The sequence below is a fragment of the Trachypithecus francoisi genome, unplaced genomic scaffold (assembly GCF_009764315.1).
Source record: "Trachypithecus francoisi isolate TF-2019V2 unplaced genomic scaffold, Tfra_2.0 Lachesis_group18, whole genome shotgun sequence".
Taxonomy (NCBI): Eukaryota; Metazoa; Chordata; class Mammalia; order Primates; family Cercopithecidae; genus Trachypithecus; species Trachypithecus francoisi.
In genome coordinates this window covers 36,190,191-36,203,009 of record NW_022681463.1, presented here as the reverse complement: position 1 = coordinate 36,203,009, position 12,819 = coordinate 36,190,191, and the positions used below count along the sequence as shown (strand labels likewise).

The 12,819-nt window shown below is 36.5% G+C and overlaps 1 protein-coding gene across 1 annotated transcript in view; it reads left to right on the top strand.

Annotated features, from left to right (window-relative positions):
• The window catches only part of NDFIP2 (Nedd4 family interacting protein 2), a 74,315-nt gene that overhangs the window by 50,071 nt on the left and 11,425 nt on the right, over positions 1-12,819 (top strand). Inside the window, exons 3-5 of the mRNA XM_033177454.1 lie at positions 1,147-1,280; positions 7,874-7,967; positions 12,035-12,159. Coding sequence (XP_033033345.1) covers positions 1,147-1,280; positions 7,874-7,967; positions 12,035-12,159 — 353 coding nt within the window. The remainder of the gene's footprint in view (positions 1-1,146; positions 1,281-7,873; positions 7,968-12,034; positions 12,160-12,819) is intronic.

The following is a 12,819-nucleotide window of genomic DNA, read 5'->3' as shown; positions in this document are numbered from 1 at the left end:
CAGTATTTGCAAAATGCACTAAAGCAAAGTGTATAAAACCAGATATGCTTATAGAAAACTACCATAGTTATAATGGAGGAAAGTACAAAAGTGATGTCAGACAATGTGGTGTATGCTACTTTTAGAACCTACTTTTTTGTGTGTGTGTTGGTGACTCTAGCATCAGTCTAATGAGTTGATTGACGTGTAGCATTTTACTTACTACTTATGTTGTAATAAGTGATGGGCTTTATTTTTAAAAATCGCAGTCTGTACTTTCTATTGTAATGTATTTCTGGATATTGCATTTCAAAAATTGGAGAAAGAAATACTTTATAAAAGAAAATCTAAAGAACCAGATGGATAAAGGAAAAATGGGAAGAGAAAGGCACAAGAGTGAAAAAGTAAAACTTCAATCTTTTAGCAAAGGGAAATACTGAATTTGCTTAAGAGATTAGGACAGTTGTTGAAATCAACATATGTAAAAAAATTACCCCTTGTATGTTACTGGAGCAAAGGATTTGGGGTCAGGAGCTTCCTGTGTCTGCCACTTAATGTTTAATATTGTACAAGCAACTTTTCTGAACCTCAGAGATGCTAAGATCAATGTATATAGAAGTGGTATATGAAATGGTTAGTGCTGTGTAAATGTTTTGTTATTATTATTATTCCTGACTTTTTCTTTTTGTTTCTTTGGCTGTGAGATAGTAGGCAAGTAAACTAAGTTATTTATGCGTACTAATAAGCACATAGAGGATGCTCATGTGCACCAAAAGCCGATACACCAAAAGCCAGACCTCTTACTCCAAACTGCCAAGTTGTGAATGCAGAGGAAAAGTTCCTGAAGCCAATTAAAAGTGCTACTACAGTGAACACATGAGTAATAAGTATTGTGAGATTCTTAACTTCTCTTGTCTGGCACTCTTTTTCAGAATTTCAATCTAGAGGTTCTTGTTTAGTGTATTAGCCTTTAAATGGTATTTATCCATTCTTTCTCTTTATAATAAATTTGGACTAAAATAAGATATATGATTATAATAGTAATTTATAGCTTGTAACATAGAACTATAATAGTAGTCCCATATTAGTGGCCTATTGTAAATTGTTAAGTATGGCTACAAAATTAAATAGATTTTATTGGTTATTCTTTTTGAATTCTTTCTTCAGATACAGAAGTTTATGGTGAGTTTTATCCTGTGCCACCTCCCTATAGCGTTGCTACCTCTCTTCCTACATACGATGAAGCTGAGAAGGCTAAAGCTGCTGCAATGGCAGCTGCAGCAGCAGAAACATCTCAAAGAGTAAGAAAATTTTATCATTTCTTTCTATAAAATTATTTTTGTTAATTGATATGTACATTTAGTAATACTAAAAATAGTTCTTTGTGTTTAAGTGTGTATGTAGATTTTTTTTGAGCATCATGGGTTTGAATTGCACAGGTCTACTTGTATGCAGATTGTTTTTTTTTTTTTTTTTTTTTTTTTTTTTTTTTTTTTGAGGCGGAGTCTCGCTCTGTCGCCCGGACTGGAGTGCAGTGGCCAGATCTCAGCTCACTGCAAGCTCCGCCTCCTGGGTTTCCGCCATTCTCCTGCCTCAGCCTCCCAAGTAGCTGGGACTACAGGCGCCCGCCACCTCGCCGGGCTAGTTTTTGTATTTTTAGTAGAGACGGGGTTTCACCGTATTAGCCAGGATGGTCTCGATCTCCTGACCTCGTGATCCGCCCGTCTCGGCCTCCCAAAGTGCTGGGATTACAGGCTTGAGCCACCGCGCCCGCCCAGATTGTTTTAAATAAGTATATTGGAAAAATATTTTGGAGATCTGCAGTAATTTGAAAAAACTTGGGATGAATTGCGTAGCCTAGAAATATTGAAAAAATTAAGGCATGTAATTAATGTATAAAATGTATGTAGATACTAGTTTATGTATTATTGACTGTTTATGTTCTCAGTAAGGCTTCTAGTTAACAGTAGGCTGTGAGTCGTTAAGTTTTGGGGAAGTCAAATCACTCAGATTTTCTACCACATGCAGGTGGGTCGGTGTCCCTAATCCTTGTGTTGTTGAAGAGTTACTGTATTTGTTCTACTGTTGCTTATGTCTGTGGTCATTTTTGTTGAAATTGACATTCTCCTAGTTAAATTCACCTTCTCCATCCCTTGACTTCCTCTTTTCTATTGCTCTTCCCCACTTATCATTTCCTAAATTTTGATTTCAGGCACCTCATGTGTTAGCCTTCACCTCGCATCCTAACTCACTCACTCTGGTTACCACCACTTGGAAAGTTTTTCTCTTTGCCTGGACCTCAAGTCCATGGACCTCTTTGATGTCCATGTACTTAATTCTCTTCTTACGTAGTTTGAATTCCATGGCCTATCATTTTAATTGTGAATCATCTTTTTTTTCTATTTATGTTTTCTATATTAGCATAGCCAGTTTAGTGACTGTGAAAAAACTCAAGGTAGCCGAAAAACACAGAAATGTTACAAGGCCTTCAAATTATTTTTGTCAGCTGTTTTTTTAAATAACATATTCTACTCTAGAATTTTGGAATGATGATCAAGCATTCTGTCTTCCTCATCTACCTGTTTTAGTAATAGAGTTAATGAGATACATGTATATTATTCTTTGCTCTGGTGAAAGGAGTGGCTGTCTCAGTCATGTAGAGTCAGTGACATGCATACACAGCTGCTATTCTGCAGCCAGGTAAGAGGCAGAAATTATTTACATTTTAGTGTGGCTGCAAGGAGTGCTAGAATTTTGTCCCTTTTTTTCTTGCTTCAGACTTGAGAGATGCCATTTCAGATCCCTGGATTCACCCCATTTTGTTCGGGAAAAGAAAAAAAATCAATTCACCCAGGCAAGCTAGAATTAGGTGAGGAATGAAGGGAGAGAGATGCACTTCCGTGTATGGCGTTCTCCTCTAGCTGCTGTGAGGTCAGAGCCCAGCAAGCAGATCCTCTTGAGAGATGAGCATGCGCCCTGGGTGTGTTTCTTTGATCAGCAACAACCCTTTTTATGCCTGCTCCCACTACCTTCCGGCACACACAGGGTTAAAGGGCAACATACATCGCTTTGGACACAGTTATGAAGGTATATAAAGACAGTAAACTCCAGTTTTATTTGTTATGCCTTTTTCTTCACAGAGGAGGAAAGTAAGTCTCTTAACAGAGGGACATAATATAGCTGAGTCAATAAGAATTTTTGTTGCTGTGAGGGGAACATCATAGAGGAGGAGGATAGATCTAAATAGGGTGTTTCTGTCTAAATCAGTTCTAGGTTACTTAGAACACATATATTTGTAAATGCACATGCCCATCTCTCAGTGAAGTAGATTGAGTCCTCTCTCGCTATGAAAGTCCCAATAACTCCTTTTCTCAAGGGGTATTTCCCTAGAGACCTTGGCAGTGGCAAAGGTCCTTAAAGAGTATTATGGCACTTAGATCATTTACTGCCCTAACTTCCATACAATAGGATAGAATTCTAAAGACAATGTAGGAAGTATTAAGTCTTGCTAAGTGTGCTTTGAGGAAAGTTGATTTTACTCCTTTTGGAGAGAAAAGTCTGAAGTGTTACTGTTCCGTTTCCTCATGGTCATCATTTCCAGCACCCTGTTTTAGAAAGTAAATGTAATCCTCAGCCGGAATTGGAACATGTCCATAAAGAAAAATTCTCTGTTTTCACCTGCTTCTAATATCATTGTAACTCCAGCTTGTGAGCATTGTGGAAAATTTCATAGACAGCGAAGTATTAATAGAATTGTGTACAAGAGACGCTAACTTAGGTCTTGTAAAAAGTCTTTTAAATTTACCAGTGCTTCCTTAACCCAGTGCTTCAGCACCCTCTTTGTGCAGAGTATGACTGTTTGCATATGAGTCTCCATTACCTGATTGAGATTAAAATATTGGTCTATGCTTGAAAATTGCTAGGAGAGTAGATTTTAAGTGTTCTTACCACGAAAAAATATTTGAGATACTGTGCATGGTAATTAGCTCAATTTAGCCACTCCACAATGTATACACATTTTAGAACATCATGTTATACATCATACATATATAGTTTTTGTCAATTACAAGCAAAATTTAAAAATTGAAAAAAAAGTCTCATCGAATTAGCATTTGAGTACATTCAGTTGTAAATGAGTCTCAGCTGGGTGTGAAAGCTTATGTCCTAAATCAACTCTCATTGGGAGACTATAGATAGTCAAGAGACTTTAAGACTACTGTTTTTTACTATTTCCTATTTCTGATACATAGAATTGCATGTATGTTATGGAATGGTTAAGTAGTTTTCTGAAAATGACAACTTATTTTTAATATTTCTATGGAAAATGCTAATTCCAAACCATTAATTTTATAAAATGTTTAGAACATGGCTTGTTCTTCAGGTAGGCTCATTTCATCATCTTATAGTGGGGTAGGGCTCTTTTTTTGTAATTTGTCTTAAATTGTTGCAGTAACTTGTCTTTTGACATTAGAACTACCACTGGATAAATCATGAGCAACTCCAGGACAGAGATCTTGCATTTACATTCCCAGTACCTAGTTATTATCAGGCACATTTTTGTTGTTTAGTGAATGACAGTCAATTATGTTAATGAATGCTTTCTCTGTATTAGCCAATGTGGGAAAATAGGAAGAGGAAAATACCACAGGTGTCCTATTACAGCTCTCTATTTTAAAATATTTCAATGTCTTTACCAATTTTAGGATTCAGAAATTAGTGTTTAATGTAGTTGAAATTATTGCCTAGATACCATTTTATTTTTTAAACATCTTATATAAACATTTCCCTGTTACTTAATAGTTGAATTAAATTCCCTGGAATCAATATGCTATTGAAATTTAGTGGCCATTCCTCTAGAGTGAACAATTAAAGTATTTTCAAATGTTTGTGTTTCGATTTTTTTTCTATTAATATTATAAAAGACATCTTTGGGGATATTGCAGTGACTCACTCCTGTAATCTCAGCACTTTGGGAGGCTGAGGCAAGCAGATTGCTTGAGCTCAGGAGTTTGAGACCAGCCTGGGCAACATAGCGAGACCTTATTTCCACTAAAAAAAAAAAGTTCAGCCAGGTGTGGTGGCATGCATCTGTACTTCCAGCTACTTGGAAGGCTGAAGTGGGAAGATCACTTGAGCCCAGGAGATTGAGGCTATAGTGAGCCCAGATGAAGACTGCAGTGAGCCATGATTGTGCCACTGCACTCCAGCCTGGGTGACAGAGTGAGATCTTACCTTAAAAATTTTTTTTTTGTCTTAATGACTTTTGATAAAATTTCTGTGTTGATTTTGTTGTTGTTGTTTTGTTTTGTTTTGTTTTTGAGGCGGAGTCTCACTGCGTCCCCCGGGCTGCAATGCAGTAGTGCGATCTCGGTTCAGTGCAACCTCTGCCTCCCCAGTTCAAATGATTCTCCTGCCTTAGCCTCTCGAGTAGCTGGGACTACAGGAGCATGCCACCATGCCTGGCTGATTTTTTTTTTTTGTATTTTTAGTAGAGATGGGGTTTTTAATAGAGACGGGGTTTTGCCATATTGGTCAGGCTAGTCTCGAGCTCATGACCTCAAGTGATCCACCCACCTTGGCCTCACAAAGTGCCGGGATTACAGGCATGAGACCCTGTGCCTGGCCTGTACTGATGTTTTAAAATACACAGTATGAAATATATTTTTTGCCATCACACTGACAGTTTTTTGTTCTTACTATGCTTTAATGTTTATTCCTTGAATTAATTTGAAATTATATAAAATTTTATAAATATGTACTTAGTCATGGCCAGTGATTAAATTTAGTATATTGAGTTTACCTGTGATATATGATTGCACAATTTAAGGGATTTTTGTACCCAAATAATAAGCAATATAAAATGATTTTGAAAGTTTTTAAATTTCAGGATAGCAGTATGCTTAGTGAGGCTACCATGATTGTGTGGAAAGAACATCATTGCCCTGGATTCAGGTTCCACTTTGACCCTCCTAATTATGTGATCTTGAGCAGAACCCTAGCTTCTCAGACTCGGCCTCACAAAATTGAGTTATTCACACTCAACTGAGATGATGTGTACCATGTTAGTCCATTTTCACACTGCTATAATGAAATACCCAAGACTGAGTACTTTATAAAGAAAAGAGGTTTAATTGACTTACAGTTCTGCAGGCTGTACAGGAAGCATAGCAGCATCTGGGGGTGCCTCGGGAAACTTACGATTGTGGCGGAAGGTGATAGGGAAGCAGGCCCGTTTTACATGCCTGGAGCAGGAGAAAGAGAGAGAGTGGAGGGGTGATGCCACACGCTTTTAAACAACCAGATCTCAGAAAAAAACAATAATGCACTCACTATCATGAGAACAGCGCCCAGGGAAATGATGTTAAACCGTTAGAAACCATCCCCATGATCCAATCACCTCCTACCAGGCCCAACCTCCAACAGTTGAGGATTACAGTTGAACATGTGATTTGGATGGGGACACAGATCAAGCCAAGTGATTCTGTCCCTGGCCCTTCCCAGATCTCATGTCCTTCTCACATTTCAAAAAACAACCATGCCTTCCCAACAGTCCCCCAGAATCTTATTCCAGCATTAACTCAAAAAATCAACAATCCAAAGTCTCATCTGAGACAAGGCAAGTCCTTTCCACCTGTGGGCCTGTAAAATCAAAAACAAGTTAATTACTTCTAAGATAAAATGGCGCTATAGGCACTGGGTAAATATTCTGGTTCCAAAAGGGAGAAATTGGTCAACAAAAGGGGATACAAGCCCCATGGAAGACTGAAACCGAGCATGACAGTCATTAAATCCTAAAATTCCAAAATGATATTTTTTTTGAGACAGTCTCACTCTGTCACCCAGGCTGGAGTGCATTGGTGTGATCTCGGCTTACTGCAACTGCTACCTCCCGAGTTCAAACGATTCTCACTCCTCAGCCTCCTGAGTAGCTGGGATTACAGGCATGTGCCACCATACCTGGCTGATTTTTGTATTTTTAGTAGAGTCAGGGTTTCACCACGGTGGCCAGGCTGGTCTTGAACTCCTGGCCTCAAGTGATCGCCTGCCTCGGCCTTCCAAAGTGTGGGATTATAGGTGTGAGCCACCACACCTGGCCAGAATAATCTTTGACTGCATGTCTCACATCCAGGGCTTTCTGGTACAAGGGGTGGGCTTCCCAGGCCTTGGGCAGCTCTGCCCCTGAGGCTTTGCAGTGTACAGTTCCTGTGGCTGCTTTCAGGGGCTGGCATTGAATGCCGGCAGCTTTTCCAGAAAAAGGGCTGCCAGTGCCTCTACCTGGAAGACATGTAGAAACATGATAAAGTGTGGAGAATTATCTCCTAACATAGTCTGCTGTTGATGGGCATTTAGATTGTATCTAATCTTTTGCTCTTATTAGCATTGCTGGAACGAATTATCTTTAATACATCATTTTTATAAGAGGGAATATGTGTATGTATATATAGATATCTGTGCAGTATATTTTAAGAACTGGAATGGCTGGATCATAGGGTATGCACATTTTTATTTTTGAAAATTATTGCAAAACTGCCAACCGTAGAAGTTGTACCAATTTATACTCCACCACTGTTGATGAAAGTTCTTATTTCTCAATCATTACTAATGCAGCACTGTCACATGTTTCTTCTTGATACCATTTTTATGAGTTTGATGTTACTCATCTTTTTTCTTTCTTGTGTTTATCTTTAAAGTTACTCTTTTCAAATGTGACTGTGAAAAAATAGTACTTGCTAATGCTTATTGATTACTCTGTGCCAGACATTGTACTCATTATTTCATTTGTCTATACAACAAATTGAGAACATTAGATTTTGTTGAAGTTCTTATGCTTATTACATTTAAGATGGTAAAGTTGTAATTTTTAGTGAACTATTTCAATGTTATGTATTTACAGATTCAGGAGGAAGAGTGTCCCCCAAGAGATGACTTCAGTGATGCAGACCAGCTCAGAGTGGGTAATGATGGCATTTTCATGCTGGCATTTTTCAGTAAGTAATCTTTCCCAACTCTTTTGATTTTTTTGCATGTATTGATTTTATGTATATTAAAGTAACATAGTGAAGAGAAGCAAATATTGTTAGCATGTGTCTACCTTTCTTAAAATGTAAATTGTTTCTGATATTGGACTAATGAATATTGTGATCATATGTTTAAATACAAATCCTAGAATTTATTAAACTCTTGTTTGCATAAATGTGCATTGCAGCCATTATGAAGACGCTGACATGTAAAAGTACGTAAGCATATTTAAGCTATTTCAGATTTTTAAAGAGAAATACTGCTATATTGGTGCCCATTCAGCTCTGTAGGAGCATATAGAATGAAACTGTAAATTCCGCTTTGGGGGCAGAGGATTTCCATTTGAGTGTCCTTACGCTAGAAGAAGGATTGGAAAAAACGGACATTCTGGGCAATTGGAACAGTGTCACTTGAGACAGTTATGAAAGTATAAGTCTTATTTGGGGGAATGGTAAGAATTGGAAGATCAGAAACTTAGTAACATTTTAACATCTTGCATAATTCTTAGTATTTGACTTATAAAGTAAATTTAATCTTCTTGAGGGAAGACTGTGTCAAAGTCTTCATTATTTCAATTCCTAATACAGGGATTGACATAGTAAACTCATTAAATAATAAGATACCCAATAAATTACTAAAGCCAGTGGTAGAAACCATTTAAGTAAGTCTATTGATCTATGATATAGTTAATTTCTGCCCTCCACCTGGTTAAATAATCAAGCTTTCATTCTTGGATAGAATGCTGATTTAATTCAGTTTAGTTATAAGCTTTATTATCATAAAACCGAGAAATAAACTTACTTAAAGTGCCACATTCAACTTTAAAAAGTAGAAAATACAAACTTCATTTGTTGACACTTTTGAGTCTGAAAGTTCATGTAAACCTTGTCCTCCCAAGTTTGAAATGGTTTCTTGCTTCCCTTCTATTTTCATCTGCTGAAGAAAAGAGGGGGAGAGGAATGAGGAAGGAGGGCAGGCAGCTCCTCGAATTTACTAATTGTAGTATTCTGGTTGTCAACCAGCAAATGTATATGCAAGATTTAAATCTTAAATTGGTTTTAGTTACAATTTCTAGTTAGATACGTTAGGTATAATAAAAAGGCAATAAACTCTGGTTACAAATGAGTGCTGTTTTGTAATATTAGTCCTGTGAACCTTGGTTTTTATCTTAATTTTGGTTTAACTGGTAATCCTATATATTAATAACATTTTAATAACAAACCTCTCACATAGTTTGTTTACAAAAAAGAGTAGCTTAAACATTCATTGTTTTCGTTGTTACTATACCTTTTAAGAAACCTTAATTAGAAAAGAAAGGATCTAAATATATTGTACTATTTTTAGTATAAATACCTATTTCTTGGGAATAAAAACATGTTATTTGACACCTTCTAATTATGCAACTCAGAAATCTTGTTTCTCCGTTTATTCACTTCCCACCAGTGTCTTCTTTTTAATTTTAATTTTTTAGATTTGAAGGCCTTTCACTGATGTGTTATAAATGCATGATAACTTAGACATACTGGATGACTTTATTCTTAGCCAGTGATAGTATTATTAGTTAATATAATGTAAATGTATATATTTATATTTAATAGATTTAATATAAATTGTGTTTTACTAAATTTTTACTAAATTGTTTCCACAACTCATATATGTAACGCTTCCTGTTTTTACAAATATTGTACCAATATTGTAACAGTAAATTTATATTTTTACCTCTATTTCCTGATTTTTTTTTTCCTGTTAGGCTATAGGCCTAGAGTTTATTTGCTTGATAAGCATAGATTTGTTTGTCATCACTACCATCTAGTGGCTGGTTTTCAAATTGCAACTTGCTATATTTTCCGTGTTTCTTAAATATCTAATAGCTACTGTGGGTAAAACGGTCCAGAAAAAGATTTTATTTTTAGTGTGGGTTATTTATAACTTAAGCATGTCACGTTACATAACTTGCACAAGTAAAATTACAGTGAATATCAATAAGACTATTTCAATTAAAACCTTTTGGTGGTTTGTTTCCTTCTTTATTTTTAGTGTTTTACCTCATATAACCCTAAAAAAAGTTTACACTTAAATTTGATGAGATAATTGTGTATTCTTGTTCAGAAAATGTAAAAGAAGAAATGTTTGTAATAATGCTTTTGCTCTCAAAATCCTTTTAAAGTGTTACCATAAAATGCCTCAGATACATGCATAATATGCATATCTCTGATCTTATTTTTAAGAAACTTTCTAAGAGAATGGAACAGAATTTGGTTATTTGCCAAACATTAGAAATGAAAAGTTTACAGATAATTGACAGTCTTTGGAAATGACCTTAAATTTTAGTACTTTAAAATGTAATGGGCTCTTATTTGATCCCGTTTAGAAAACTTTTCTTCTGAGGTTTAGCCATTTGTACCGTGTGTGAATCTTCACATCAGCATGCCATGGTAATAAGTAATCACCTGCATTATTCTCATTTTAGACTTGAGGGAAACAGAAAGACAAGATACTTGTAACTTTAAAAGAATTAGAAGAGTGTTTTGAAATGTGAATTCTTTTTTTTTTTTTTTTTTTTTTTTTTTTTTTTTTTTTGAGACGGAGTCTCACTCTGTCGCCGGGGCTGGAGTGCAGTGGCCGGATCTCAGCTCACTGCACGCTCCGCCTCCCGGGTTCACGCCATTCTCCTGCCTCAGCCTCCCGAGTAGCTGGGACTACAGGCGCCCGCCACCTCGCCCGGCTAGTTTTTTTGTATTTTTTAGTAGAGACGGGGTTTCACAGTGTTAGCCAGGATGGTCTCGATCTCTTGACCTCGTGATCCACCCGTCTCGGCCTCCCAAAGTGCTGGGATTACAGGCTTGAGCCACCGCGCCCGGCCGAAATGTGAATTCTGATTTGTAAGAAATTGCCAAACTGTCTTCCGAACTAGCTGTAGTATTTTGCATTCCCACCAGTAATGAATGAGAGTTCCTGTTGCTCTGTATCCTCATCAGTATTTGGTGTTGATGATTTTTTTTTTTTAAGACATTCTAATAATTTGGTGATGGTATCTCATTGTGGTTTAATTTTATTTCCCTAACAATTCATGTTAAGCATCTTTATTCAGTTCATTCTTTTGAACACCTACCATATACAAGTCAAAAAGTTACAGTTTTTAAAGGGGTTATCTGCACACTACACATCTTGGAAAACAAAAATTGATGACTTATTCTGTCCATGGAAAGTTGTTTTTTATATAGCTTTTAGATGACGTTACGCAGCATAAGTAAATCCAGAAAAGGAACATCTAAGAATTGTAATTACAACTGAAGAAACCCATAAAGTATTTGTGAAGTATTGAATTTTATTGTTTTGTTTACCTTTTTTTTTCTTTTTTCTTTTTTTTTTTTTGAGCCAGAGTCTTGCTCTGTTACCCACACTCCAGTGCAGTGGTGTGATCTTGGCCCACTGCTACCTTCACCTCCCAGGTTCAAGCAATTCTGCCTTAGCCTGCTGAGTAGCTAGAATTACAAGTGCCTGCCACTACGCCCAGCTAATTTTTTTGTTTTTAGTAGAGACAGGATTTCATCATGCTGGCCAGGCTGATCTCGAACTCCTGACCTCAGCTCATCCCCCTGCCTCGGCCTCCCGAAGTGCTGGGATTACAGGCGTGAGCCACTGCGCCCGGCCTGCTTTTACCTTTTTTAAAAAGCCAATTTTGTTGGCTGTTTGCTTAGGCTGGACTTCTTGCGTGGAACCACATGTGGGCTACATTGTGATCTGCTTTTAAGCTAGTTTAAAACTGCAGTTTCAACTATTAATGATAAGCTTTCAGGAATGGATTCCTGTTGGCCAGACTGACGAGAAACCAAGCTTACCCATTTGTTGATATACAGTATAGCAAATAAGCTGTTTGCAAAAAGTAGGCTATAGTCTATAAAGAAGGCTTCATTGGCAGAGTTAAAAGAAAGGGAACTGCTGTTTCCATTGAGTAATGAAATATTATTGATACGTCTATGTTAATGTGTTTCCAAATTGTGGTTTATAAAATAACTGTTTCTGTTACTTTTAGTGGCATTTATTTTCAACTGGCTTGGATTTTGTTTATCCTTCTGTATCACCAATACCATAGCTGGAAGGTATGGTGCTATCTGCGGATTTGGCCTTTCCTTGATCAAATGGATCCTTATTGTCAGGGTGAGTGTCTTGATAGCCTGTATCTCTTTTATCTCTAAAATGAGATGTATGAAGTTTTCTGTGTGATTCATAAATGGGCACTTTATTTTCATGAATTCTGTTATTTCAAGGCTTATTCTTAAATCCTATATTGAATCATTATAGTGAGCTCTGCGGTATGAACACTTTATAACTTTATCATATGAGAAGTTGTTAATATAGTGGAAAGAACTTTGAAATCATAAAAATTTAAGTTTGAATCTCAACTTTTTTATATGTCTTTTAACTTTATTTAATTGTTCTGAGCATTAGTTTCTTTATAATAGGCTGATGATACCTGCCTTGTGGCATTTTTATGAGGTATGGAAATAATGTAATTAAAGTACCTTATCCAGTTACTGCACAAATATATGTGCTCAGTAAATCATGGCTACTATTATTGTGATATAGTGCAGGTATGCCTAAAATCAGTTAAAACATAAAAATTTCTCGTTTAGTCACATTATCATGAACTTAAATATTTTCTCACTCTTTTCTTTTGAAAACATTGAGAGCTCAAAAGTAAAGGCCTATGAAGTGATTATCAGAACCCTTTTTTTCCCTCATGCTTCTTCTAAGCCTTCCTTATTTTCCTGTTGTTCCCTGAAGTCACCCTCTGCCTTCTTCTTATCATTTACAAGA